At 41.3% G+C, this 26,556-nt stretch overlaps 1 protein-coding gene across 1 annotated transcript in view; it reads right to left on the reverse strand.

The window, feature by feature from the left end:
* The window catches only part of LOC140237908 (tight junction protein 1-like), a 30,680-nt gene extending 5,798 nt beyond the window's left edge, over window positions 1–24,882 (reverse strand). The window contains exons 1-22 of the mRNA XM_072317836.1: window positions 24,878–24,882; window positions 24,079–24,106; window positions 20,210–20,689; window positions 16,146–16,270; window positions 15,481–15,583; window positions 14,235–14,447; window positions 13,243–13,465; window positions 12,352–12,403; window positions 11,237–11,405; window positions 10,498–10,603; window positions 9,999–10,047; window positions 9,181–9,351; window positions 8,415–8,587; window positions 7,540–7,590; window positions 6,909–7,004; window positions 5,986–6,083; window positions 5,144–5,357; window positions 4,398–4,495; window positions 3,773–3,991; window positions 2,794–3,041; window positions 2,132–2,697; window positions 1,004–1,847 (exon numbers count right to left, since the gene is read on the reverse strand). Of these exons, the coding sequence (XP_072173937.1) occupies window positions 1,004–1,847; window positions 2,132–2,697; window positions 2,794–3,041; window positions 3,773–3,991; window positions 4,398–4,495; window positions 5,144–5,357; window positions 5,986–6,083; window positions 6,909–7,004; window positions 7,540–7,590; window positions 8,415–8,587; window positions 9,181–9,351; window positions 9,999–10,047; window positions 10,498–10,603; window positions 11,237–11,405; window positions 12,352–12,403; window positions 13,243–13,465; window positions 14,235–14,447; window positions 15,481–15,583; window positions 16,146–16,270; window positions 20,210–20,689; window positions 24,079–24,106; window positions 24,878–24,882 (4,331 nt within the window). The remainder of the gene's footprint in view (window positions 1–1,003; window positions 1,848–2,131; window positions 2,698–2,793; window positions 3,042–3,772; window positions 3,992–4,397; window positions 4,496–5,143; window positions 5,358–5,985; window positions 6,084–6,908; window positions 7,005–7,539; window positions 7,591–8,414; window positions 8,588–9,180; window positions 9,352–9,998; window positions 10,048–10,497; window positions 10,604–11,236; window positions 11,406–12,351; window positions 12,404–13,242; window positions 13,466–14,234; window positions 14,448–15,480; window positions 15,584–16,145; window positions 16,271–20,209; window positions 20,690–24,078; window positions 24,107–24,877) is intronic.
* Window positions 24,883–26,556: the final 1,674 nt, after the last annotated feature.

The raw sequence follows: 26,556 nt of genomic DNA on the forward strand, positions 1-26,556 counted from the left end.
GGCCCCATTAGGACCCCTCCCCACCCCCCTCCCCTGGGTCCCAAGGGGGGCACCCCTGATTCTGCCATGAACAAACTTGAAACTACAGTCATCAATGTACTAACTCATAGTATTAACTTAGCTCTATCACTTCTGGTTCTAGAGAAGAAGATTTTTACAGATTCCTTAATTTTGGGGGGTTTGGGCCCCCCTGGGGGCCCCCTGGGTGGGGCATGGTGCCCATTTTAACAAATTGAGTTCCTAACCCCCTAGGGATGCTACCTGCCAAGTTTGATGAAAATCGGTCTTGGGGTTTTCAAGAAGAAGATAAAAATTTAAAAGTTTACGCACGACGGACGACGCACGACGGACGACGGACGAAGGGCGATCGCAATAGCTCACTTGAGCCTTTGGCTCAGGTGAGCTAAAAATCAAATGTGTTCACATACAGACGTATATAACAACATGAGTGTGCTTTTTAATACAGATATTATATCTGTTCTGAATGTGAATATGTTATGTGACTAAAGAGAACATGGATTTTTTGGTTATTATCAAGAATGTAGTGCACCGTTTCCTAGACTTCATGGACAGTTTTCATGCACTGAATATGCGATGATCCTTTTCCTCAAGGATGTGAAGGTTGGCATGTATGAACAGAATCTCACACAAAAAATCCTGAAAACATAGCTGCCTGCTGATCCTAATCTGCCAAAAAAATTTTCAATCAGCAACAATCAAAGATATTTTCCTACCCTTCACCTCTTTCTGGTGGAAAGTCAGCTACAGGATGCCCATTCCCTATGGACATTTCTACAGATTGGTCAATATGTGTGATATAAACGGTTGACAGATCTATTTGGCACGTACATGGCATTTTGGAAGCTGCCAGATTGATAAGTCTCAAGAAATTCCTAGAGAGGAAGAAACTCTCCTTCTTCCAAGGTAACACAAAATTGGCCAGTATACTCTGAATGCCTAAACTGTGCATGAAAGGAAGGAGGGTATTAAATGGAATACTCACTCAATGGGGATTGCTTTGAATGGAGTGGGTTTCGGTGCAAAGCTGTTCTGAGGTGGGTAGATGCCAGTCTTCTCCTGGTACAGCCTCCCAGGAGATTGCGATCGCTTCTTGCTCCTGTCTCGATGGGCCTGGTAGGAGTTCCTGTCGTAGGGCGAGCTACTTGCCTTCGGTGCCGCTGTCTCGCCCATGAAGAAGTTCTCCCTCGCCTTCTTACTGTCCAAGTATGCATTTCCTGTCTGTCCTGTTGCCTTCGGCGCCTGGACGTGTCTTAACTCAGGCTTGTTCCGGTTTGCTCCTGCCTGCCAGCCCCGGGGACTCTCGCTGCGGGCGTAATGCTTTGCCACATTAGCCAGCTGCTTGCGGTAGGCATCCGTTGACAACTCATCCTCGGACTTGTCGCCTCCCAGGTCAACCTTCTTGACCTCGGGGTTAACGAATGCTGACGTGACCTTCACGGTCTGCGTCTCGGGCTCTGCCTTCCGTGGCCATCGGGGGCTGCCCGTCTCTGGCGTCGAAGTATCGTAGCGCCTTGCTGGTTTGGGGCTCTCCGTCTTGACTGGCTGGTCCCACGTCAGGGGGCTCCCCCGGGGACTGGGCTTCTTCTGCACCTGCGTGTAAAGTGGTTCAACAGGCTTCGGTGGTGCGTAGTCAGGCTTAGGGGGAGGGAAGTCAGGCTTGGGAGGAGGGTAGTCTGGCTTGGGAGGAGGGTAGTCTGGCTTTGATAGAGGAACATCCTCTTCAGGTTGGGGTGGCCGCGGTGGAGGTGCTTTCGTCACCGGCTTGAAGTCAGGTATCTCCCAACTTGGTTGTGCTGTGTCCAGTGATGTTTCCATTGGACGACGTCCTTAAAAGAGTGAATACAAAAGCCAAAATTCGCAAATTTGACACATCTTTTCAATACTTACAAGGGTTGATAGATTTAGAAACATATACATGTACACGACAATACCTGATTATCATTAATTGTTGCAAAGCTTCAAGGCATTGTTAACCTCTCCTATAGAAAAGTAGTCTCGAGGATTAATGCTTCTGAAACTCTTTACAACCAGCTTCTAGGGCCCAAACTCCTATTTAAGCCACAGCAACCTTACTACAAAATTCAATGCAATGAATGAAAGCTGGACTTACCACTTTCTTGAACTGGGCTGTCATCATCCTCAGGTCCAAATGTAGTCTCCATGACAGACTTTTTGGGGGCTACCTTGGGGGCTACCTTGGGGGCTACCTTGGGGACTGGCCTTGGTGGAATCGACTCATAGGCAGGGTAAGATGGAGTCACATCATCCAGATTCGTCTCGATGGGAGCAGAGTGCTGCACTAAGGAGACGACTGGCTGGATGGGTTTGGTGTCGGCAGGCTCCTCTGGGGTGGCCGGAGGTGAGGGTCTGGGCGGTGGTGCAGATTTAACGGTGATTTCTGCCTGGGCCGTGATGGGCTCTGGCTCTGCGTGTCCGTTCATGTCCATTCCTAATTCAAAGTTGTTCAACTCATCCGCGAGATTGCTCAGGTTCGTAAGGTCCTCCGTGCCCTTTGACCTGCTCCTCGCATTGAGGGCCTCCTCCGCAATGGCTTTGGCATCGTCCCGACGACGATCCCGATCCTTCCTCGAGGGACGCTCTTCCGGTTCATACGACGCCTCCATCCGTTCCCTCTCCAGGGTATTCTGCCGGTTTCTCTCTTCCTCCTCTCTCCTTGCACGTTCCATCTCTCGTTCTCTTTCTTCCCTCTCCCTCTCCCTCTCCCTCTCCATCTCCCGCTCCCTCTCTCGCTCTTCCCTCTCCTCTCGTTCTTCTCTCTCCCGTCTTTCCTGGTCTCGCCTCTCTTCCTCCTGCTCCTCCTCCTCCAACTCCTTGGCCTCCTTCCTGCGATCCCGCGACCGCGACCTGGAGCGTGACATGCTGCGGCGGAGCGAGGACCAGATGCTCTCCTTGCTCTTTTTGCTGCGTGATCTGGACTTGCGCCGGCGGTCAAAACTGGAGGGCGGTTCGTCCTCGTCGGAAGAGTATCGCTTCGGAGGAGGATCTGTCTTAGGAAGGGGCTGCAGATTAAAAAAAAAGAAGGAATTCACAGGTGGTTTTAAAGATTCATGAAGTATGTACATTCAGAATAACCTGTCAATAATATGCAGGCATAACATTGACATATCATTTTCTTTTTTGTTTACCCTTTTCCTTGGAGAAACAAGGTTGATTGAACATTGATGCAAGTTTATATCATCTGTATGTACACACTGATGTGAGAGTTTGAAGGCATTAACACCATTCTTTTATCTTCTTTGTCTAACATTCCTGACCCTAGCACTGCTCTGCACTGCTCTGTAATAACATAAGAAATTCCCTAACTTTCGTCACTCCTTGACCTGATTAACTTTCACCAATCTGTGTAACTGATTATTTTCTCTCAATCTCAGTCAACTGATAAATATCTTACTCAACTGAACATCCCAGTAGCATGTGGAAATATGGATGGTACAATTGAATTCGCTGCCCACCAGGGCCATGGAAAACTAAAAGTAGAACCCGCACCCACGTGTCAACAAATGATGAGGACATTGAGGCGTAAGCTCATTGGTGGCAGTTGACTCCACTCAAGATTCTTTGCCTGAGTGTGAACTTTAAAGCTGTACACAATTCGTATCGGGATTCTTAAATAATATCCAAACCAGGCCAGCCTTCCCACTCCATGGTGTCCCCATGCTACTGTGTCTTTAAATAAACAAAACATGGACAGGCATCCCTGCGAGTGCGAGTACCGAGAGACCAAACTCACATCCTTGACCTCCTGCTCCGGTGGGAAGCTGAAGGAGGACTCCGGGGCGCTGGATGTGGTGGGCGTAGGTGACATTTGCTGGGTCTCCTGGTCTGAGTCAATGGTGCTGTCGGCCCGCGACTCCGGGATGATGCTCTCGGCGTCTGTGTCGTACCCCTCTGGGAGGATGACTGGTCCCACCACCGGTAGGCTGCTGTCATCCAGCTGCTCATCTTCAAACTAGGATTGGTTCAAATGAGATGGAAATAGAATGAGAGACAGGTACAAATAAAGACAGAGACAGAAACAGACAGACAGACAGACAGACAGAGAGGACAAGAGTGAGAAGGAAGTGTATGTGATGTTACAAATGTTGTAGTATTCTCATGCAGTGATAGCGATACCAATGGTAAATTCATAATTTAAATTCATAATTTTTCAACAGATTGTCAGATCTTCCTCAAGCTTTTACTCATGTGTTCAACTAATATTGCTGCATTCACTCTATCCACATAGCACATTTGTGGTTACAATGTGGTTAAATGATTTCCATGACACTCATTTTTGTTTGCTGCAATGGTAACATTGCCAGACTTGAAGGGGACACAGAATTGCGGGAGTGAGACTAAGATTCTGTGCACTCTACCTTGGCCTCTGCCATCCAGATCTCTCTCCTCTGCTGTAGCCTGATGGCATCCTTCACGTTCTGGAACCACTGGTCATCCGTCGTCAGCGGGATCATGGCTGCACAGGGAAGATACAGTGAAAGAGAGAGACAGTGATATGTCAATATTTGGGTCATGACGTGGCCATATACTGCAACAAGTGTCACTGCTCAAGAGATGGGAGAAAGAGAGAGAGGGGAGGGGGAGGGAGATATATATATATTGTCGGTTGAGAATGATAAGGGCGTTAAGTTGCCTCAAAACCCAGTGTTCAAGACCACTTAACGCCCTTCTCATTCTCAACAGACGATATGATGACATAAATGATATCCTGGGGTACCAAATAAAAATCAGCCATTTTGTTGAATTATTACTTTTTTTTTCAAAAAAGGTTGTACCCTGGGTTGCCAAAAAGTGGGAAATTATTTTGGTGCCGGAGCTAGCGCGCGCTAGCCACTGCACTGCACTGCACTGCAGCACACACTATTGCTAGCACAGTGTATCATGCATGCATAGTATAACATGCAGTGGCATGGGAATGACTATGTACACGCACACACAGTGAATGCATTTCTCTGTGGCAGTCCTTGAGTGGACGTGAGGTGGGGCTACACAACGTGGTACCCCGGGGTACTATGGTACAACGGGGTAACACATGATGCATTATATAGAGAGATAACAGCTAGCAGGGACAGGAGTGGGAGCACGTCAGGGAGAATCAACTCACCTGTGAAGATGTGAGCAAAGGCCTTCTTCAGCGTGACGCTGGTCTTGTAGAGCTTCTTTGAGCCCTTGTTCTGCTCCGGGCTCAGATACTGGCCGCGGATCTCCTTGATGAGGGAGCGTGAGTCGGCGTTCAAGAAGATGACGATGGGGTAGTACTGCATCAGGTTTAGCTGCTCCACAGCATGAGGGGTCACATCCAGCAAACAGTGCTTGTTCTGTGTTGGGAAGAAGCAGCAAAACAAGGGGGGGGGGGGCAAGATAGAGAAAAGGCATGTTCACCCTCTGTTATCATCAATTTATATTCTTCAACAGCATCAAAAAAAAGTAGAAAATCTATCTTTTATACAACTGAGAAAAAAACTGACAACAAATAATGCTATTCACAGAATTTAGTGAGTTCACAAACATTCACATGACTTGTGATGTAGGATATAGTAAATTAACAAAGTACAAAACAAACACAATGCTTCTAGCGACACTTCATGGCTAACGCATAAAAATTATGCTGCATTTCCTACATACTGCATAAACACCAAAGTGCCCTAGATTCCTATGTCATATTAAAACCTTGAGAACTTTAATGTGCCATGAGATATATCTTCATGTGATTACTGGAAAAACAACAAATACCCCAATATGCTGGCTTTATCCCACTTTCTGATGCTGGAAAAGACAGCTTTTAATTGAAAATGGTACTGAAAGCACATATATGGCATGTCTAATATTAGTTTCAAGGAGCATCTCAAGCCCAGTCATCCAAATTGTATGCAAGCAAGACCCAATGAATGACAAGGTTTAGACTAGAGCACTGCCCTCTAGAGTCAAACAGGTTCAACACCTTACCTTGTCCATAATATCTTTGATAGACCCAAGCTTGACTGATCCCTGTGGGTTGATCTTTAGCTGCTCCCCTGGCGTTCTGTCAAATGTGTGCTCCGTCACTGTGAGAAATAGACCAGCAAAATAATTTCCCCCTTCTGTCGTATGTCCCTTTCATAAAGTCAGAAAATTTTGCATGGATGAAGAATACTGTCTCTCAACATCATGCATAAAATCTTATGGAAATACACCTTAGAATGTTTGGAAAAGAAATGAACACCATGTCACTCAAGAATATACTCTCTGATTGGAATATTTGGCATCTGAATATTAACATTCACTGGAAATCTACATTAGTGTTTCCCCTTCCATCATAAAGAAGCTTCCAGAATTATTATTCTGAGAAAAGGTCTGAATTACCTACTTCTAAAGCAAACCAGCTTAAAAAAGTAATTTAATCTTCAGATTATGGGACACAAATTTCAACATAAATCTCTGTATCCAATATTCAGCATACCTCTCATTAAACACAAAGATCCACAATATATATACACATACAACAATTTAATGAATTGCTCACTATAATATCTTGACATATCCTGCCACAATGGAATCATAAACAATGCAAATGTAGATGCATAGCTCTACTCCATCTAGCCCACTGAGGATGAACTGATTTTGCTATAACACATATTTCCCATAGACAGCTGCCTGAGTATTCTTGGGACTCGTCTTCAACAGGTTAAAATGGTTTCTGTGCTTCAGCTTTTCAAAACCTGAAAAACGTTACTCTTCATCAGTTGTCACTGACACAAAGCCTGCTTCCCAAACCAAACCCTCATTGTACAATAAGACCAGCACACAGAATGGCAAATGAGATACGGAATGTCTTTGATTGATGATGTAAATGTAAACTCAGGCTACCGAAAGTTGAAATGTGAACTTACGCGGACTCTCAAATTTGTCGGGTAACACCTCCAGTAGCTTGTCCCTAGCAATGTCTGCCATCGGCCCGAAGATGACCACAGGTCGCATGAAGCCCACTGGTCATGTGACAAGAGAAGGAAAAGAAGTTTAGAAAAAAGTTGACAACACAAAGAACCACTAATCACAATTCCATACATGGTGGATCACCTTAAGACCATAGAGTGAAAGAAAAATGAGAGTACATTGTTAGAAAAGCTGCCACTGATTTGAACTTTAGTTATACACATGGCTAATCATTGACTTATGTTGGATATTACAATCATCTTGTTACGATCATCTATTGATCAGGGTGTAAGATTAAAAGATGAAAAAAAAGGTAATCAAGCAAAAATAAAATTTTCTGAGTCACAAAAGCACTTCATTACAAGGAGATTTATCACTGCTCTTCAGTATAACAATTCAATTAACTTTATGATGTCATACAGTATGTATTTATGTTCAATTTAAATCAATACTATTATTTATCATGTATAATGGTTCCAGTATCTGAAAAGTGCTAAAGATTACGCAGAACTTATCTACATAGAAACTGGGGAAGGAAGCCATAGCTTAATAGATATATAACTCACTTTTGATTAAGTCTGTTCTTACCTGTTCCAAGCATCACTCTCTCATATGCAGGGAACTTGATGGTGGGCCCTCCTACAGAATGAGACAGAGAAAAAGAAGTTAAATGGTAGTATGAGAAAACCTTGATTCCACATCCTGAATATTACCATTCCTACTCTTTTGTGTTTGAGAGCTTCAAGAACAGCAAGAAGAACAACAACCAAAATTACATACTTATGATAATATAACAATAATAAGGTCCTATTAACCCAGGGTAGCCTTTTCAGCATTGCCACTGCTCTACAAAAGGGCTCTACAAACAGGAACAACCAACCATAACGACCACAAACATTAGTTCGCCTTTAAATCTAAAGTATTATTGGAAAGTTGAGTAAAGAAAATGGGATTCTATCGGGATTCGAACCTGAGACCTCCGGATTGCTAGCCGGTGCTCTACCGACTGAGCTCTAGAAAGCCCTAGTTCAGTGTTCCTCCCAGAAACCCTAAATTCTCAATGCTCGGATGGTCAGCAGCTATAGCAGTGCGCTTTGTGAGTGACACACACGCACGCACTTGAACCTGGCATAAACCCGAAGGACAATTCAACTTGGGGATAAATGCAAGGATCACCAAAGTGATGCAGCTTTTTGAGTATGTAACAAATGTAAACAGAGGAGAACTGACCAGAAATGGATATAATTTATTATTGGAAATCTAAAGCTAAAGGAAATTTAAATCTAAAGCATATAATTGGAGTTTCTTTGCAATTATCCTGCAGGTGCTCTTGTGAAAGTGAAGCTGAGTACATAGCGAAGCATGACCTCACAGAACTTCACAATCACTGTTACAGGAATAGCTAGACAATGAAATTTGAAATGAGCAAGAGAGATATAACAGGTTCGGCCGACGCGACTCACCGAAGACGATCTCGTCGTACTCGTCCTCGATTTCGATCCTGACAGCGGCGTTCTTGCCCCGCCTGCCACTCGCCCGGATGCCCCTCCTCTTGAAGAATTCACCGCGGCTGCCGCTCTGGTTGTGGAGGCGCACTGTTTCCACTGACTGCTGGGCCATGTTACTCTGTGTAGCTCTATGGAAAAGACAGCATTACCCGAAAATAAGTCAAACCATGCAGAGGACTTACAGGGATAACTTCAGAATTCTTTGACAGTGCATGATAGAAAACTATATCTTGAAATACTTTAAAACACTTTCAACTTTTGCAGCAGCTGGTAAATGTGCATATTTTTGAATGAACATTCTATGTCTTTGAATTACCCTTTCTGTTTAGTGTACATTGACAGCTCAAAACTCAAATGAAATGGTTATAGACAATTTCATTAGTTGTTTTCGCACATACAAGCAAATGTTTAGAGTAAAGGTGTCCTAATCTGTGGACTGATTACAATTTTTGTGAATGAGGAGATCACATACATTTTTGCAAGATGCCGTTTTTACAATTTGACATCGAGGCTATTGAAAGTGCTCTAATGCTTGTCTGTTCACTGTGCTAGTGCATCAGGTGGCAATATTTTCGCGTGTTGTTAAAATCGTGGCCCAAGAGTGATTCGCGAAATTCACTAAAATTATACCTTCATGAAAATAACAGCTTTTACAGTATTTCAGACTATGCAGGCTAAAACTCTTGAAAAAAAAACTTGCTATGGCTGTGTCCAATCTCACCTGCTGTTGTTAGGGATAAGTCCCCTCTCCGTGGCTACGTTGTTCCTGTCCAGCTTGATGGCGTACCAGTAGCCCATGGCGCCCTCTGGGAATGTGTCCACCGTCCGGAATACCGTCCCACGGTTGAATCGCAACTCCTCTCCTACTGCAGGATTGTAGCTGAAATGAGCTCTGTGCAAAATCAAGAAAGAATATAACAAAAAGTTCAGAAATATGCTTTTTAATGGTTTGTTTTGCTCTGACTTTCTGACACAAGTCACATATCCAGACATCAAATAACTGCTCCACCTGACAATTGTTAAGAACTCTCTTTCCTGGTCTGTTTTCATGACTATACTTTTTATTCAATCACCTAATTCTAATTGGTTGATTACGCCAAGAGGAACAACCTACACTTCATATGGCTGAAATAATAAAGTGCAACTGCTTTAAGAAGTAGCACTACTTGGGAAACTTATCAGGCCATGGTGGCTGTAATGTGACCAAACACTGAAAGAATGGATGAAAAAGCTATAACAGCTGCCAACTTGCTTTCAGCAATTGTCTTCAGTAATTACTTTTCTGCTTTTTCTTGGAACGGAATATTCCATTAATTTGATTCCATCAATGATTGGTACACAGTGATGTCATTTTATTGCACCTCTTTGACTCCATTTGCTACTGACTATTCATCAAAGCCAGAAAAACTTATTACAGAATATCTCTTTACTGAAATGTTAAACATTTTTCTTTGTGTGTGTGTCATGTCACCAATAATCATACTGGGAATCATTTTTTCCTACACACACAATGTAAAAGACGAAAATAGAGAACATTACTTGATGTAGAACTTGTCTCCTCTACCAGTCTCCATCACAGTTCTGAAAGCTGCAGTATGGAACAATAAGAAGAGTACACCAATGAAAATACACCATTCCATCACATCAAATGATACTAAACAAAGTGACTCAGTCACGACTACAACCTCCCCTGTAACATCAGCCTCTTTTAAGTATTGTCTAGTGGCTTCACTGATTTTTATGAAAATCTGAAAAAAAAAAAAGAATTAATCTGTCCCTTTTGATAAACTGACTTCATTGACTTCAGACAATAAACTTCAGAGTGAAAGCTCATTTCTATGAGAGGAATATCTCTTTTATTAAGATCACATAAGCACGATACCAACAAAACCATTCAGGCAGTGCAATGATGTCACTGCCTGGTATTGTCTTGGATAAGACAAATGAGAACCCAATGTCTATTTAAGGACAACGATTCACAAAGAGGTTGATCACATCTGGCTTGCCATACTCCACCAATACTCTCAAAGCCACTGACCTGCTCGGCTGTGTCTGACCTCCAGCTTGATGTAGTCTGGGAGGGTGAGGAGGAGGAGAGCCACCTCTTCTTTGGTCAAGCCCTGCAGGGGGATCTCCTCATTCACCTGGAGTATGGAAAGCAATATGAAGAAAAAAAAAAGAAAGAAAAGAAAACCATTATCATCACAATTGGATGAGATAACAAAACAAGACACTTATACCATGGTATACAAAAAGAAGGAAAGAAAACATGGGACTGAAAAGAGAGTGACACAGACTTTTTGTTTTCACAATTTGCTAACCTCTAGCCCTGCATAGTCCATTCAACACAAGCACAGTTAAATATATTAGACAAATGCTGGAAACATAAAACTGGGTTTCAGTTCAATTCAATTCAATTCAGTTCAGTTCAGTTCAGTTCAGTTCAGTTCAGTTCAGTTCAGTTCAGTTCAGTTCAGTTCAGTTCAATTCAATTCAATTCAATTCAGTTCAGCTCAATTCAATTCAATTCAATTCGATTTTGGTTTTATTACACAAACACGCTTTTGTGGTTAGCCCCAGGCAAATGCTGATATTTAATTCATGACATTCATCAGACACATTAAGCCAGGCAACAACAACAAAAACAATAAATATACATAAAACTCTTACTAGCTCTGTAATAAGCACTTCAAAAAAGACCCCCCTAAAAGACAGTAGTGATTTGGAATAGCTGGTCGACCATACAATGCCCTGTGGTCATCACACCGTCCACTTACACATGTAATCCTATCGGCGATGGCGATGCCAGATCGCTCTGCGGGGCTCCCTGGCTTGATACCAGCCACGTAGATCCCAACCTCGTTACCTCCGATCAGCTTGATCCCGACGCTGCCCCCCTTGTTGAAGGCGACCATGTGTGGGTCTCCTTCGGGGTCCACTGGGGCACTGCAAGACAAAACAAGTCACCTATTTTTGTTTTTGTTTTATACAAATCACCACAATGTGCTACTACTGTATTCTTTGCTACCACTGTATTCTTTGCAACCATTCACCAATACACAGAGAATAAAGATTGTGCATCACCACTTTTATAGACTGCCATAATCATCTCTTGATGTTAAATTTGCATCCACGTTATCTGCTACAAGTAGAATGATTACCGCAGATTTACTACCACCATGCTATTCTTCAAACATAAATTATGCTCCTAAACCAGCTGCCTAAAGGAATCTGGCAGGTTAAACAGGAGGCCTTCAGAGATTTTAGAATCTTGTAGGAAACATACTGATTGATTGGCATCTACATGCATAATGGTTATCGTATCATAAATTTTATATCAATATGCTACACTGCCATGACTGCCCTGTATATTATTTGTAAAGTTGTGGCTACCATTAATTATATATGAGAAAAATCACTTAACACACCTCTGGCCTAATCTAATTTTAAACCTTCAACCAGTGAAGAAACCACAATGAAATACAATTACCATGGCAACACTTTGTAAACAGTAGACAATTTGCAAACACCTTGTCTAGCCTTCAAAAAGCCAGATGCTCTCATACTATTTACTTTTACCAAATTGGGTACCTTTTTTTTTTTCAATAAATGACAGAAGAGACAAGAAACATAGAAATCTTTGATCGATGACCAGTAAACTGCAATGACAAGCTAGCTGTGTGTTGGTTTTTTGGCATGGGTCCTGACAGTGTGTGATTCTTACATGCTTTTCTTTGTATTTACACTAGCTCAGTTATCAGATGACAAAAAACAAACAATTGTTAAACAAATAAACAAATAAACAAACTAAAAACATGATTAATTAAGTAACACTTCACACTGCTGGAGGATATCAAACGTCAAGTCTCCCTAGCTTGCTTTCAGCCCTTACCCGTCTCGGAAGTCATCCTGTCCAGGGCTGGGTGGTCGGGGAGGGGCGGGGTCTGAAGGAGACAAACACAGCCACAATTTAAACATGAAGAACAAAAACAAAATTTAATGATTCATGAATGAAGCATTTGAGGAGAAATGTTCATATATTCAGCTGATAATCAGGAACATTGATGAAGAGCATATTTTTAAGCATGCTAGATGGAGAATTTTTCATTTCCTGATAATGTTGATGTATTCCTTTATTGAGCTTTGTTTTTCTGCCAGTTTTGCCAGCTTCCAATCTTCATCCATGGACTGAAGGGTCAGAGACCACTAAATGGACACTGGACATAAAATGATCCCCCCACAGAATGCCATGACACTTTTTCAAAATTGGCTTTTGAGAAAATGAGCATAACGAGTTAGTGAAAACAAAATACTAAGAAGGAATATCATATTAGTTGGCGGTGAGGGAATTATTCTCACATATAACATCTAAATATCTACAAGATTTTTTTTTATTTCTGCACTACATACACACGTATATATTTTCTTAGCATGCTAATGAATGCTATAGAAATAAATGGCATTATTTGTGCGAGACATGGTGGTACATTCAGTCATATTCCTGGTCATTGCTGTCTGTTCATAGCCAACTAGTTCACAATCTGGCTAACAATTTTAATACTTACATGCCACTTCAGTCCTTCAACAATATGTTTTGAAGGCCATGCTTTTTCATCTATGCATTTTTTTTTTCAAATAAACTACAATTCTTAACATATTCCTGTAGATAATGTGGAAACGGCTTTTGGGTATGAAAATTCAGCACAGCAAGAAGAGAGAAAGGTCCCTAGTTTTCCATCCCTGCATCTGACCCCATCCACAAGAGGCAAGTGGTAAATCTTACAAAAATCGTCATCCTCGTCTGGTGGGGGCGGTCTGGGTGGAGCATCCTGGTCGAAGGAATTCCCCTGTACAGGGGCGCTCATGTATGGAGCAGCATTTGTTGGGGTAATCCTCTCCAAGGAGCCGGAAGAGCGTGAGATGTCCAGGTCCAGGGTGTCATGGGAACGCCCGATCATCCGGGTAGCATCATCCAGACTCAGCTTCTCCACTGGAATGCTATTTATCTGTGGCAGACAGCAGGAGGAGGAGGAGGAGATGGAGTAGGAAGAAGAAGAGGAGGAGAAGGAGAGGGACATGGAGGAAAAACAGGAGGAGGTGGAGGAGGAGGAAAAAGAGTAGAAGGAAAAAGGAGGAAGAAGAAAGGGAGGAGAGGAGGAGGAGGAAGAAAGGGAGGAGGGGAGGAGGGGAGGAGGAGAAGGAGGAGGAGGAGGAAGAAGAAAGGGAGGAGGGGAGGAGGAGGAGGAGGAGGAGGAGGAGGAGGAGGATCGGGTAGAGGAAGAAGAAAAGGAGCAAAAAGAGGAGGAGGAGGTGGAAGAGCAGCAGGAGAAGAAGAACAACATGAAGCAATACTCTTTAGTCGCCTTTCTAGCAAACACTTTGTACCTGGCACTGTTGTTTCAAACAAACATACAATTTTGGCATGCAAAAGTCACATCTTTTCTTCACACGCCAGATTTTTTCTCGAGAGCTATACTGGTATTACCTCACTTCTTCGTGTGCGTGTTGGGGGTAGGGGGTGTTGTTTTTTTCATTCAAATTGCCATACATGGTTTGACCTCTCATTATGAAAATACTACTTTTTTAGTACCTGAATTATTACAGTCGTATTATGTAGTAATAAAAACTGTAGAAAGAATGAGCGGTTTTCACTTCAGCTGTCTTGCCATACTTTTTCCTTGCCCTGTACACTACTATGGAAAATTGAAAAGAAACTGTGAGCAAACTGATTTCTGTTAACTATCGCATCTTTACATCTGCTCCCCTATCACTTACAGAGAGAATCTTGTCCCCCTTGCGTAGTCCCCGGGCCGCTGCAGCACCATGCTCATTGAGGCTCTCCACGTAGAGACTGAAGCCCAGCTTCATCCCGTAGCTCTCGTTGGGGTTCTTGTTGAGGCGGAGAAACTGCTTACTGGACTGCGGGGCCGCCATATCCACCTGGGTGTCTCCCATTCGGGGTGGGACCAGCGTCTTCCTCTTGTATGTCTGCAGATTTGGAAATGGCAAACAGATCGGTCATTTGGGGTGGCAAACAGAATGACTATCAAAAAAAATACTATTTAACCCGTTGAGGACGAGTCCTGAGTATACTTGGGTCGGTGTCTCTGTGAAATGCATGTTGTAGCAAAATCAGTACATCCTCAACAAATTAATGCATCACCCTGGACCTCTCTGAAATCATCATATCTGATGAAATTTCCTTGACACTGCTCTGCCACTATAGAGAAAGATCTCTGAACTCTATGGATTGCATTGCACCGGATATTGGGCATGAAATAGCCAACACGTAAACACTGATGACAGAGAGAGATATTTGGCGCAGCACTCTGCACTCTATCTCAGATGCGTCCATCAGGTAGTAGTTGCCTTGAAAAGATGATATGAATACTTTGTAAGTACATTTGTAGCTCACTCTTCTTTGGACAAAACATGACTTACTCAGTTTTCAACTCTCTTCTATTATACTACATTTTTGGTAAATCGAATCCCTCTAAAATCATCACATTTATGCATCAGACTAAAGGTATTAAATCGAAAAATAAAACTGAGTTTCAGCAGGCCACAAACTCCAACGCTTCAGTGTTTGACTGACTTCTATCTGAAACTGGCTCTCATGTGATCACTAGAATACCCCCCCCCCCAAAAAAAAAGGGGGGGGGCATGATTATCTCAATGCTATCATAGTGGAATGCTGAAGAAGCAATCTTTTAAAAAATTGAAATTGCAGAGCTTGCTATGTGACAGTGATGCACCGAAACCAAGTAAAATGTGTTTGAATATTTTCATTAAACAACTCCAACATGTGTGTTTTGACATACTCTCCGCAAAGGGGTAATTGCTCTGAGTTTGGCAGAAAATCACCAGCATGGACTTGCCAAATAAATTCAAAGTCTCCTCGAAATCACAACAATGGATGAATTTTAATCAAAATCCTTGGGCCAAATGGAAAACAAAGACAGAAGAGGAAAAGGTTAAAGCTCTTTAAAGCAAAACTGAAATCCTTTGCGCCAATACTCACGATTTTGCAGACATCAGTGCTCGTCCTAAGGGCATGTACTGCATCGGAGTGGTAGACATTCTCCATATTGACTCCGTTCACTGACAAGATGCGATCATCAATTCTGCATGGTGGACGGGGAGAGCACACACCACATGATGTAACTTTTGCAAGGACTCCACATTCTTTAACGACTCTTCACAGACGACAAAATATTTTCATTTTCAATGAAAACTACACATTCACTCAACTTCATACTGACATTACGGGTAATGACATTCCCCTTGCTTCTATTAAAAGGAGTTACTAAACTGAAGTGCTCTTTCATTACATTAGATAACTGAAAATATGTGGAGTTCTTTATTGATATATGTTCTGATCTTGTTCCACTGCTGTAACATCATAAGTCGTTGTCGCCTTCTGATCAAGCAACGATGGCACATGGATTCAACCAAAAATTTTGTAATTGCTAACTTCCAAACAGACTGTTTGATTTTGCTCAAACTTCACTAATCTCTTCTACTGATATTTCTGCATTCATGGAATCCATACATGCCCCGGTGGGGAATATTTCCCTTTAAGTTTGTATCATCGATGAGTACGTTCCGGCACACTACAGTTTGACGTCTAGATACTTGACCTACACACAGTGTTGAGAGAGGAATAAAACCTGTACACTGACTTACTTCAGCAGTCCATCTGCTGGTCCATTGGGTGCCACGTCTGACACAATGATGAATGTTTCTCCGCTGGTGTAGTGTGCGTTGTCACGACCGCCACTCACAGCGATACCAAAGCCAAGTCTGGGGGCCTGTTGAATCACGTGAAAAATTAAATAAAGAGGCAAAATTTAGCATTAATCCCTGGTATATGGTGCTTGTTATCTGCTTTCTCCATACAATAAAGCCTCCCTGACATTGAGATTAAGGTAAATCTACTTGTATTCAATACATTAAAGTGGGTTGGCTCAGTGGATAGTCCGTTTAAATCCAGACACGACAGATTCTAGGTTCAGTTCTCAGAAGGATCTCTTGACATTGTGCATTGGTTGATGGCATAGCAACCCCCTGCAGAGGGGAAAATTACTTTTCGTCTATTGGACAGGACATAAACCCAAAGTCCTGTGCCCCAGACAGGCAGAATACATACTAATGCATTCAAAATATCCTCTATTTCTTCTTGAATAGAAAGGGTAGTAGGCCCACTGAAGCCAACACACAATGCATCACAATTCCTGATATATACAGTACATCAAAGCTAGCCTTCTTCCTTGCCTCAGTAAAAAAAAAAAAAAATATGCAAAACTAAATGTTGCAACATTCAGAAGAAGTGCTGATACCTTAATCCAAGTATAAAGTCAATACAAAGCACACTTGAATCAAATTATCTTGTATGCCAAGGACATACACATTGCTGTTGAGCCCTGTTGCCATAGTGATTAAAAATGTATAATATCAATGATTATACTTTTGGCAACAAAAGATCCCCCCCCCCAAAAAAAAAAAATAAAAAAATAAAAAAATGCATTCGATTCAAGTTTATAGAGCATAGACACTCTTTAATAATTGCATCAACAGCAACGATAACATGACATTTTTCCTGGAAAATCATCATCCAAATCTAGTAACACAAAAAATACTGTCTGATTTCATACTTTTTACGGCACTTCTCATTTATCTTGAGAATAATCAGGAAATAGGGCTCACTACTACTACATGCTTGATGCCTTTGACCATATAGACCATATAAATCCTGATCTACAATGTATAAATCAAAAAGTGACCCAAACTAATATTTTGTTGGTCCAAAGGTGACTGCATTTGGTCATGCTTGGATTCAGATATCTCTGTCACTGCACTGATTGTCACTAGTTAATCCATCAAAAAATAATTTTGGTCCTTCCAGTTGTTCCTGCTCTTCACTTTCTTAATCCTGGGCTCTGTTTTCAAATTGGCATTCAGTCTGGTTAGTCTCACATCAAGGCTGTTTTGCTACAATGTCCCCCAAAACCAGTACCCTATCAAAATCAATGAATGTCCTCATCTACATCTAGGGAAAGAATGTTCACAAATCTCCATGTCCTCTTGATACACAGTGGTCTTGACTCAAGACTTTGGATGTCAAGTACAATCAGGAAATAGTGGTAGGGTAAGGTTTATAATTTCCAAACTGACAACACCTGACTAGCGACAACTGAAAACATAAGCATTTCGAGCCTGGATGCTAGGCCATCCTTCCCTCTCTCTCCAAGGTCCGTGCAAGGACTGTAGGTCTCCATCATGGGTATACAATGTAGTGTAGGAGGAGGAGAATAGGGGCAGGGTTAGAATGCCTGATGCCACTTTGGAATGACTGTGCATCGATCAGGTGCTGTCATGGTGAGCACTTTCAAGTTTTATATTGGAGCCACTGGCTGACCTCAGGCAGGGCGAGGGCCGAAGGTCAATGAGACATGACCCTAACAGCAGGGGTGAGGGCTAGTAGGGAGGATGTTGTTAGGGAAAGAACTAGTCTCAGTTTCACAGCCTGGCACCGTCCACATCACTGTCTTCTCTCCGTCATGCTATTTATGGAGGGCGGCATTAAGATCCCTATGCCAGGAAAATTATGCCTCTTAAAATGCCGGGATGAAGCAGCAAGTTGAAAGCACTCTAAGCACACTAATGTGGCAACCCGTGGAGAGAATCTGCCTCTTCTGCCCTGGGTGGAGTGTGAGAATTCACCCCACTGACAGGGGTGTCTGGTAGTCTCACCTTCCACCTGCTCTCGCATCCTTCACAAGATTGAGAGCTCCGCACAAGAGCCTTTGAACTAAGATGCCGTTACCCGCGCGACTTCCCATTACGCTCTGCGCAGTATTAAGGTACAATGCAGAATCAACGTCAGGCAGGGCCTGTTACCAGGAAGCATTCAAGAGTGCCAAGGAGTCTGTACATGTAAGACTAAGGGTTACTCTGTACAAGGCTGCCACAACTTGGGGGACAGCTCCTCAGCGTATGGCTGCCTTGGTCTTCTCAACTGACATTGACATCTCTTCCTATAATTCTGTTGCCCTTTCTCAGTGAGCTTCAAACGGCAGTATGTCTGTATTCAATCTACCACCACCTGGCCGGTTAGTGGAGGACCTAAATGATTCTGGAAAATATTTCTGGCAGTGTTCCTTCCAGCCACATTCCTCTGAATGAACTTTGCCTATTTGAATGCAACAGAGAAAACTACCTGGACTCATACTGCTGATCAGCTGATATGTAGGCCTATATAACCCATTGAGAACGGGCTCATTTTGCTACAACACGCATTTCCAATAGACACTTGCCCAGGTTTACTCTGGACTCGTCCTCAACTGGGTTAATGTATTCACATACCATTGACACACTAGTTTCATACACCTACAAAATTTGTAAGAACTTTTTTTCCCCCACTTAATTCTAGAGAACAAAATGATATTACACATTCCGAGTGCAGAAGGAGTCAGATCTGGATAGCGATCCATATCCAAATTTATAAGCCCCCCTTGGCAAAAAACTCAATTCTATAAAATTCCATCTAAAGATGGCTTTTGCCATTTAGATTTTAAATCAATAAGCCTAAACATTATATGTTCATCTTTATTCTCAGACCTTTTCTCCTATTGCCATTGTTTCACTTTTTTTTTATGATGAAGAAAGAAGGAAATATATATATTTAAAAAAAAAAGGAAACCCATTCCTATGAGAACACTGAAGTGAACAGTTCCTGGATCTATTCCAAACATACACAAACCTCCATCCTGAGGTTGCTCGATATATGGTTGGCTGGCACCACACTCGACAAGAACATCCAGCAATTGTAATCAGACATTCTCTGCAGATTACGCTGGAATTTGACCCCTTGTCAGGCTCACATACGGAGGGAGCTGATAATTACCGGGGGTACGTGTGCGTCTGCATCATTTCCCAACTCGGCACTCCTGTCCCACTGATTTCAAAGGTCTTCCAATGTCAACAATGCTATGTACGCTATCCTCATCACTTTAGGAGTGAAATCTTTCCACACATCGGTAGCACATCCTCTACCACAGGGCACCAAAAATACTCACTTTATGTTTCAGATATAGCAAATTGCCAGACAACACACAATCTAATACAGCTCGATTCGCAGGAAGAATTTATTGTTTACCATAAAGACTTCCGATACTACAAATTATACATTATTTTTTTTTAGGATACGTCAAAATGCAATACATCAAGATTTTTGCAGTTCTAAAAGTCTGTGAGATGTCTTAGAATCACTTTATAAGACCCAGGGGGACACAAGGTAGGCTCAATTGAATTGATCTTCATTCGCTACCCATCAGGATACATTCCATAACTGATCAGTGCAGGTTTGCAAGAATAGAATTGTCCATCAGTGAATAGGTACTCCAAAGCGTACGTTTATCAGAAACGTTCAACTCCAATTGAGATTATGTGTGCTACGTATTTCTAAGGCTGTACACAATTTTTTACAGGAATTCCCACATCCGAGTTGGATCAGCTTTCCATTGTGTGGTATCCCAATGCTACAGGATCTTTAAAAAGTTTACCGAATGATGCACAACATCAAAGCATACACAATATGTTACCCTGCCCGTTTCCACACTGGATTAACGTTGCACATCACGATGAAGAAAAAGTGTTGATGGATGTATTTGAAGATGGATAGAATCGAGGACAGAGGCTAGAGGTACAGTGGTGTCAGGTGTGGCACCAGAGATTGTATCAGGACTTACCCTCTTTAGCGTGACTGTGTCTTTCTCCCATCTGACCTCTGGTCCTCTGTTGACCTCTGGTCCTCTGTAGACCCCTCCTCCCCCTCCTCCTCCTACACCTGCTCCTCTTGCATCCAACCTCCTGGGTTCGGGCTTTGGTGGCTCCTGCCGTGGAGGGTCTGCCATGACCTCACTCCTGAGCGCTGCCATGACAACCTCGGAGGGCGTGGCCCTGATTTCCGCCCTTGAATCCATGTGGGCGTTGCCCAGGCCCCCGGTCCTGGAGTTTCCCATGTCGTAGGAGTCCCCCATACCCCGGGAGCCTATGGAGTCATCCATTCCTAGGCCTCTGGAGTCACTGAAGGCACGAGACGAGTTGTAGCCTCTCGAATCGTCAAAGGACATGCCCCTGGAATCATCAAGGGATAGACCCCTGGAATCATTTAGTGTGTCTCCAGGAGAATCTACGAATTCTGGATCTCCAAGCCCACCTCCGCGGGACTACAATGGAAGAAAGAATACACACAGAAAAAAGAGAAATAGCATGAGAGATGATATATACTGATCAATTATGTGGATAACCAAATAATCTGTGGAACAACAGGGAAAGTTGTTACATCTTTTAGTCTTTGGAGTATAAAACAAGAATTCATCTTCCAGACACACATGTTGTCTAGTCCAAATAATAATTTCAATGCAAAAAGATAACGTATACGCCATATATTTAGCGAGTCTAAATTTTGGCAAATTGGGACTTCCTGACAATTTCACGAGTGGTTAAATCTGCAATCGTGGAGCACTGTACTGAATGGAGAAATGTATATATAAGCATCACATTCATATCGGGTGTCGTGTGTCTTTAATTTTGCGAATAGCACCTGACTAACGAAATTTGTGAAAATACAAACCTCACAAAAATTCAGCATATACAGCATTACACACATAAAAAAAGTTTTAAAAAAAGTCTTGCTAAATGTGTACTAGTTTCTAACAAACAGAATACCAGTTTAATAAGACTAATGTACATGCTGCAAATAACATTTCCTTCATAACATTCACCGTGCAAAATCTTGACACTGTACAGTGTATATCTTGCCTTTGATCATTTCTTCACATTCAAGGAGACCAACCCCCCCCCCCCAAAAAAAAAAAAATAATAATAACAAATAAAACATCACAAACATAAGTCCAAACTGAGCCTTATTGTGAAGATGGGATTGATTAGCTTCATTAGTTGTTCTACAGCTTCAATTTGTTGGAACATCTTACGTGAAGTAACTTTGTACATGCATATCATTTCCACTGATTACAAATATAACAGAAAGTCATGAGTATGACATGTTTTTCCAAAACATTCATGATGCATACAATCATCTGATTATAAATTGGTACGAAGCTATTAAAGGACTAGAGTGAAATATCAGTCTATACCTTGGTACCATATTACATAAAAAATCTTGTACAAGTCACCATCTTCATTCTGTCTTTACTAAAATAAATCTGAGTCTTTGTAGCAATGATGATCCCTCATACTCCGACTAAAACCTAAACACACCTAACCCCCACCTCCAAATATAAAAGAAAACAAAATAATGATATACAATATGATTTGTACACTGTATCACCCACACATGGCAATGATAAATAAACACCAATGTGAGTGGGCCTAGAAAAATTTGGTCACTATTACACATTGGTACTGAATTCTTTCTAGCATTATCCTACACATACTTGCATAATATATTCTCACCATCAAATCTTTCTGGTATTAGTCAACGATCAGTGTTGTGCAATTTCAGTAAATGATAACAAATATGCCCTTTCTTTCATTGTGGTAGTGTTATGAGTGGACGCAGTGTGGGTTGGAATGTCAAAGACTAGAGCTAGGGTAGAGTGATTCACGAGTCCACGCCCACACAACCTATCACCCACTGAAACATCAACATTGTCAGACACTCACAAAAGTCACTCAAGCATGGCATGTCTTTCCATTTTTTTTTTGTGTGTGTATTTTGTTCACTTTTTTTCCTCTCTCCTCAAGGCAGATCTTTTCCATACTCAGCAATGGGTAAATAAAAAGCCTTGTATGTTATGCATTGCCGTATCAATGTCATTCCATGTATGTGTGCTGATTATCAGGTGTGTCCATCGAATGACAAGTGCTTATCGGTCTTCACATAATTACAGAGATAACAATGTGCTGTCCTTCACCCAAATACATGTACAGAGCATAAACCAACCCCCCCCCCCCCGAAAAAAGAGGAAAAATATCACTGCCACAATTATTTGACTGTAAGACTCACTGCTAAATGGAGGGTAGCAGGTGCATGAGTATTCAAGGAATATACAGACAGTCAAAATCACATGAGAGATTCTATATTTGTAGTATCTTTACAGGTAGGGAACCTTATCAATCAAACTTTGGTTGAAATGCCTTTGCTTACTTAATACAATCTTGATCATTTCTGTCATCTGTTAATAATGATAATGATAATGAATAACATTTATATAGCACTTAATACTGATGTTTCTAAGCGCATCAATCCGGAAAAAAAAAAGTATGACATAAAGGTAAAATACAGCATTATCTACATATTATGATATAACGACAGCAGCAACAACAACAACAGAATTAAGACTGAGTACACAGATAAGTTTTCAACAATGACTTAATCTGTGGTAACTTGTGTCCACGATGGCATGTGTTGTAGTTTCATTTTTTTTCTCTCTTTTTTTTTTCCTTCCTAATTTGATTTCATGTCAGTTGACATTGGTTCCTTTTTGTTTTATATCTGTTTGTAGTTTCATTTGTTCATTGTTTGTTCTCCTGTGTATTTTCTTAAAGTCCCATATCATACAAGCTTTGCTCTTTAGTGGGACCCTCCATTCCCATTCCCATCCTTATCTAATTTGTACTATGCATATGTTTATGTTTTAAAAAATGTCAGGTTTTCTTCATTTCGTTACTCATTATCACATGTATTTTGTGAATATACATTTTTGCAATGATTACAAATATGTTCTGCTTATACATTGTAGGCCCTATAAAAAAATTTTTTTTCTCTTTATTTGATGGAAATGAGAATAAATTTGAACTTTGAACTTTGAAATTTATCCAGTTTCTGAGCAAATCATCACTCGGATCAATAGGAAATGAAACATTGATTAGCACCAACAGTGATGCTAATCATTTTAACACACGTCACATGACCTATATATGACAGGTGACCATTTATATCCCATTCAAATTCACTCAACAATATGGGTTGCTACATAGAGTATCATTTCTCTGTCTGACACAACCCTACAGCTGCAACATCAGATATGAATTATATCATTGTCATTGGTAAAAGACTCACTCTAAATCAATGATAAACTGGTTGTCATCAGATTCACATATATTTATCATTATTATCATTATTATTATTTTATTATTATTATTATTATTATTATTATTATTATTATTATTATTATTATTATTATTATTATTATTATTATTATTATTATTATTATTATTATTATTATTATTATTATTATTATTATTATGTCACATAGGCCTACAGCTGAAGAGTAGTAATGTATTTGACTGTAAACTTCAATGTAACCTGATCAACCACTGTTAGTTTAAAATCCAGGGGACCTTTGGCTTCAATGCTTGTTTAAAATATGAATCATGTGCACATATGCTACATCACCTTAACCCACTCCCAATCAGACTCCAAAATTCCCAAGAGAGTTTACACTGCCCCATCTAGTTCTCAGGGGCTAAGGGTTGAGAGAAAACATGGTTGACAATCTTACAGGATAACTTTCATGGGCAAAAAAACTAACAATTCATCAGCTACAGCTGAAATACAATAATTCCAGTATTGGCAAATGAAAATACTCACCTTCTTCTTGCTGGCGCTGTCATAATACCTGCAATAGGGAATAAGAACAAAAATAAAACATTGTTAAGATAAGTTGTTGTGATGATAACAGATGAGAGGTGAAAAATTAAAGATGCTTGCAAAATACGGAGACAAATGTGGGTGAAAAAATAAGTGACCAGCCCCAATTACTAATCCAGTCCCTAAAGGCACATACTTTTTATATTTTATACCAATAATTGCAATTATTGCTTCTGGGAAAATTCTTTCTGTTTTTTTACTCTTATCCACTGCTTCACTCACTCAACCATAAGAATCACTAATCCAACATATTATTTGCAACTGCAAATTCATTTCCTTCACTATGTCATAGCATGGACCAGGGTCCATGGTCATAATGTAGGAAGCTATTTCTAACAATATTTGAGCAGGTAACTCTTGATGAGGAAATAAATTGTAGAAAATATCTCTGAAAGTATTCCTCAACATATTTCCATTTCCTGGACAAGACTTGGCAAAACGCCAGCATGGTATCATTCAAACCTTGTACTGTAGATATTCCCATTTGGAATAATCAAATTGTTGATGACACTTTGCAGAGATACTGTATTGGGAGCTTGGGGCACAGATTTCCACATTTTGACTTCTCTCGGAGTGAAATATGTGAGGATGCGAAACCGCCAAGTCCGAGTTGAGTGGGAAGGTCAGCTGGGAGCTGCTCTTGCATTCCTCAGTGTTTGCGTTATTACTGGGACTGCATAAACCAGATACTCTTCTTCCTTCTCTCTTACTCACTTTTTGTGACCCAATTCACACTCACAACATAAGGGCATTTTCTTTGAGACTAATATCTCACACCAGTAATAAATTTAGAAGCACAGCTTTGTTTTCCGTCACAATGTCCTAGTCCCTTGACTTTTTATGCTTATATCACGGATGTGTGTAATACCATGATTCCTCTTCTTTTGTTTGAAAGGAACTTCATTTCCCCCACAACACTTCATTTTCAAACTTTATGTACAGCAGCAAGAGCTGCATACTGTATAAGCCGTTATATTCATGTACAGACAAATTTCCGCGAATGAGGAGATCTTAGACATTTTTGCGAGATGCTGTTTTCAAAAATTTACACCGAAGCAATCATAAATGCACGATTAGCACAGTGCATGGCGACATTTTTTGCATGTTGTTAGATTCCCAACCAACACAGAATGTTGTCCGGAGGACATCGAGACAAGGTCTGTTACAACTGGTGGAGGGCATCTCACTAGCCTGCCTTTTTCATGGGCACTAGTTTACTTTAAAACCGATATCATTTTGTGAATATTAAAGAGGTCTCCATCAGCCCACTCCCCCCCCCCCCCATAAACAACACACAAATACACTATTTCTTTTTTCTCTCATATTACCATCTTGACAGGGACACTCCAATTTCACCCACACGAGGACTGGAGGTGGCAGACTTCAGTTAGGTTCACACGCTGTTCCTAAACTTTAAATTTAGACCAAAAACTTAACTCTCGATGATTAGCTTGTAGTTAAGCACCGTGTGGACACACTTGAAAGTTAGCAATCTTAAAGTTTAGTCGATGATTAGAACAACAAGACATCTTAGGGTTTACACTCTCTCCATGAGCCATGGGGGGTCCCTACTCGTAGTTTCGATCCATGAGGACACAATAATCAACGAGCTTGTGAGTTAGCGTGACCCTCGCTTCTCATTTGCATCCGAGTCAACCTCCAGCTGCGTTAATCTGTATGGGCATAAGGTCATCTAGCAAAGATTCTGCACTTCCGGTGTTATCATTGAGTGGGATTCGCTCGTAGGTTGTAACTTAAAGTTTATGTGCGCGTGTGAACCTGCGCCGTGAATTCAGGAGTGGAGCTAATTATTATCGACAGTTCAGTTTTTGACCTAAACTTCAAGTTTGGCAACTGCGTGTGAACGTAACTTTCATCAGAGAGGCTGTGAGAGGGGAGTTCCCAAAAAGATGTCAAGAAAATGCCAGGAATGAATGCCATGCCAGCATCCTGGACTAAACCCGGACGCAGAATCTGGAATTCTCTCAGATTGGTATCTCAACACTCACAACAATCACGGGCAGTCCCATTAAACCATGCAATTACTCCACGGATCTGTCATGGATATATAATACTCCCTCCGACTAGGTGTCAAAATGCTTTCATTTTCACTAGGTGACAGACTGGCTTTCTTTTTGACTTGCACTTCCACATGACAGCATATAATATAAAAGTCTTTTTCTGCCTATTTTAGAGTTGGACATGTAAAACACTGAAGGTCTCAACAAAAGTAAAATTTGAGGTAGTTTGTTATCTCTGATGAATTCCTCTTATCAGAGAGTTCTTGCTTTTTGTGACTTCCCTTTATCATACTGGAGAGTGGTGCTGGTAGAATCATACCGTATTTATATATTTTTTTAACCTTACACATTGTACGTTGTACATTGTATGCTGAACGCAAAAATTGAATGAGCCAAT

This window comes from Diadema setosum, chromosome 14 (genome assembly GCF_964275005.1).
Source record: "Diadema setosum chromosome 14, eeDiaSeto1, whole genome shotgun sequence".
Lineage (NCBI taxonomy): Eukaryota > Metazoa > Echinodermata > Echinoidea > Diadematoida > Diadematidae > Diadema > Diadema setosum.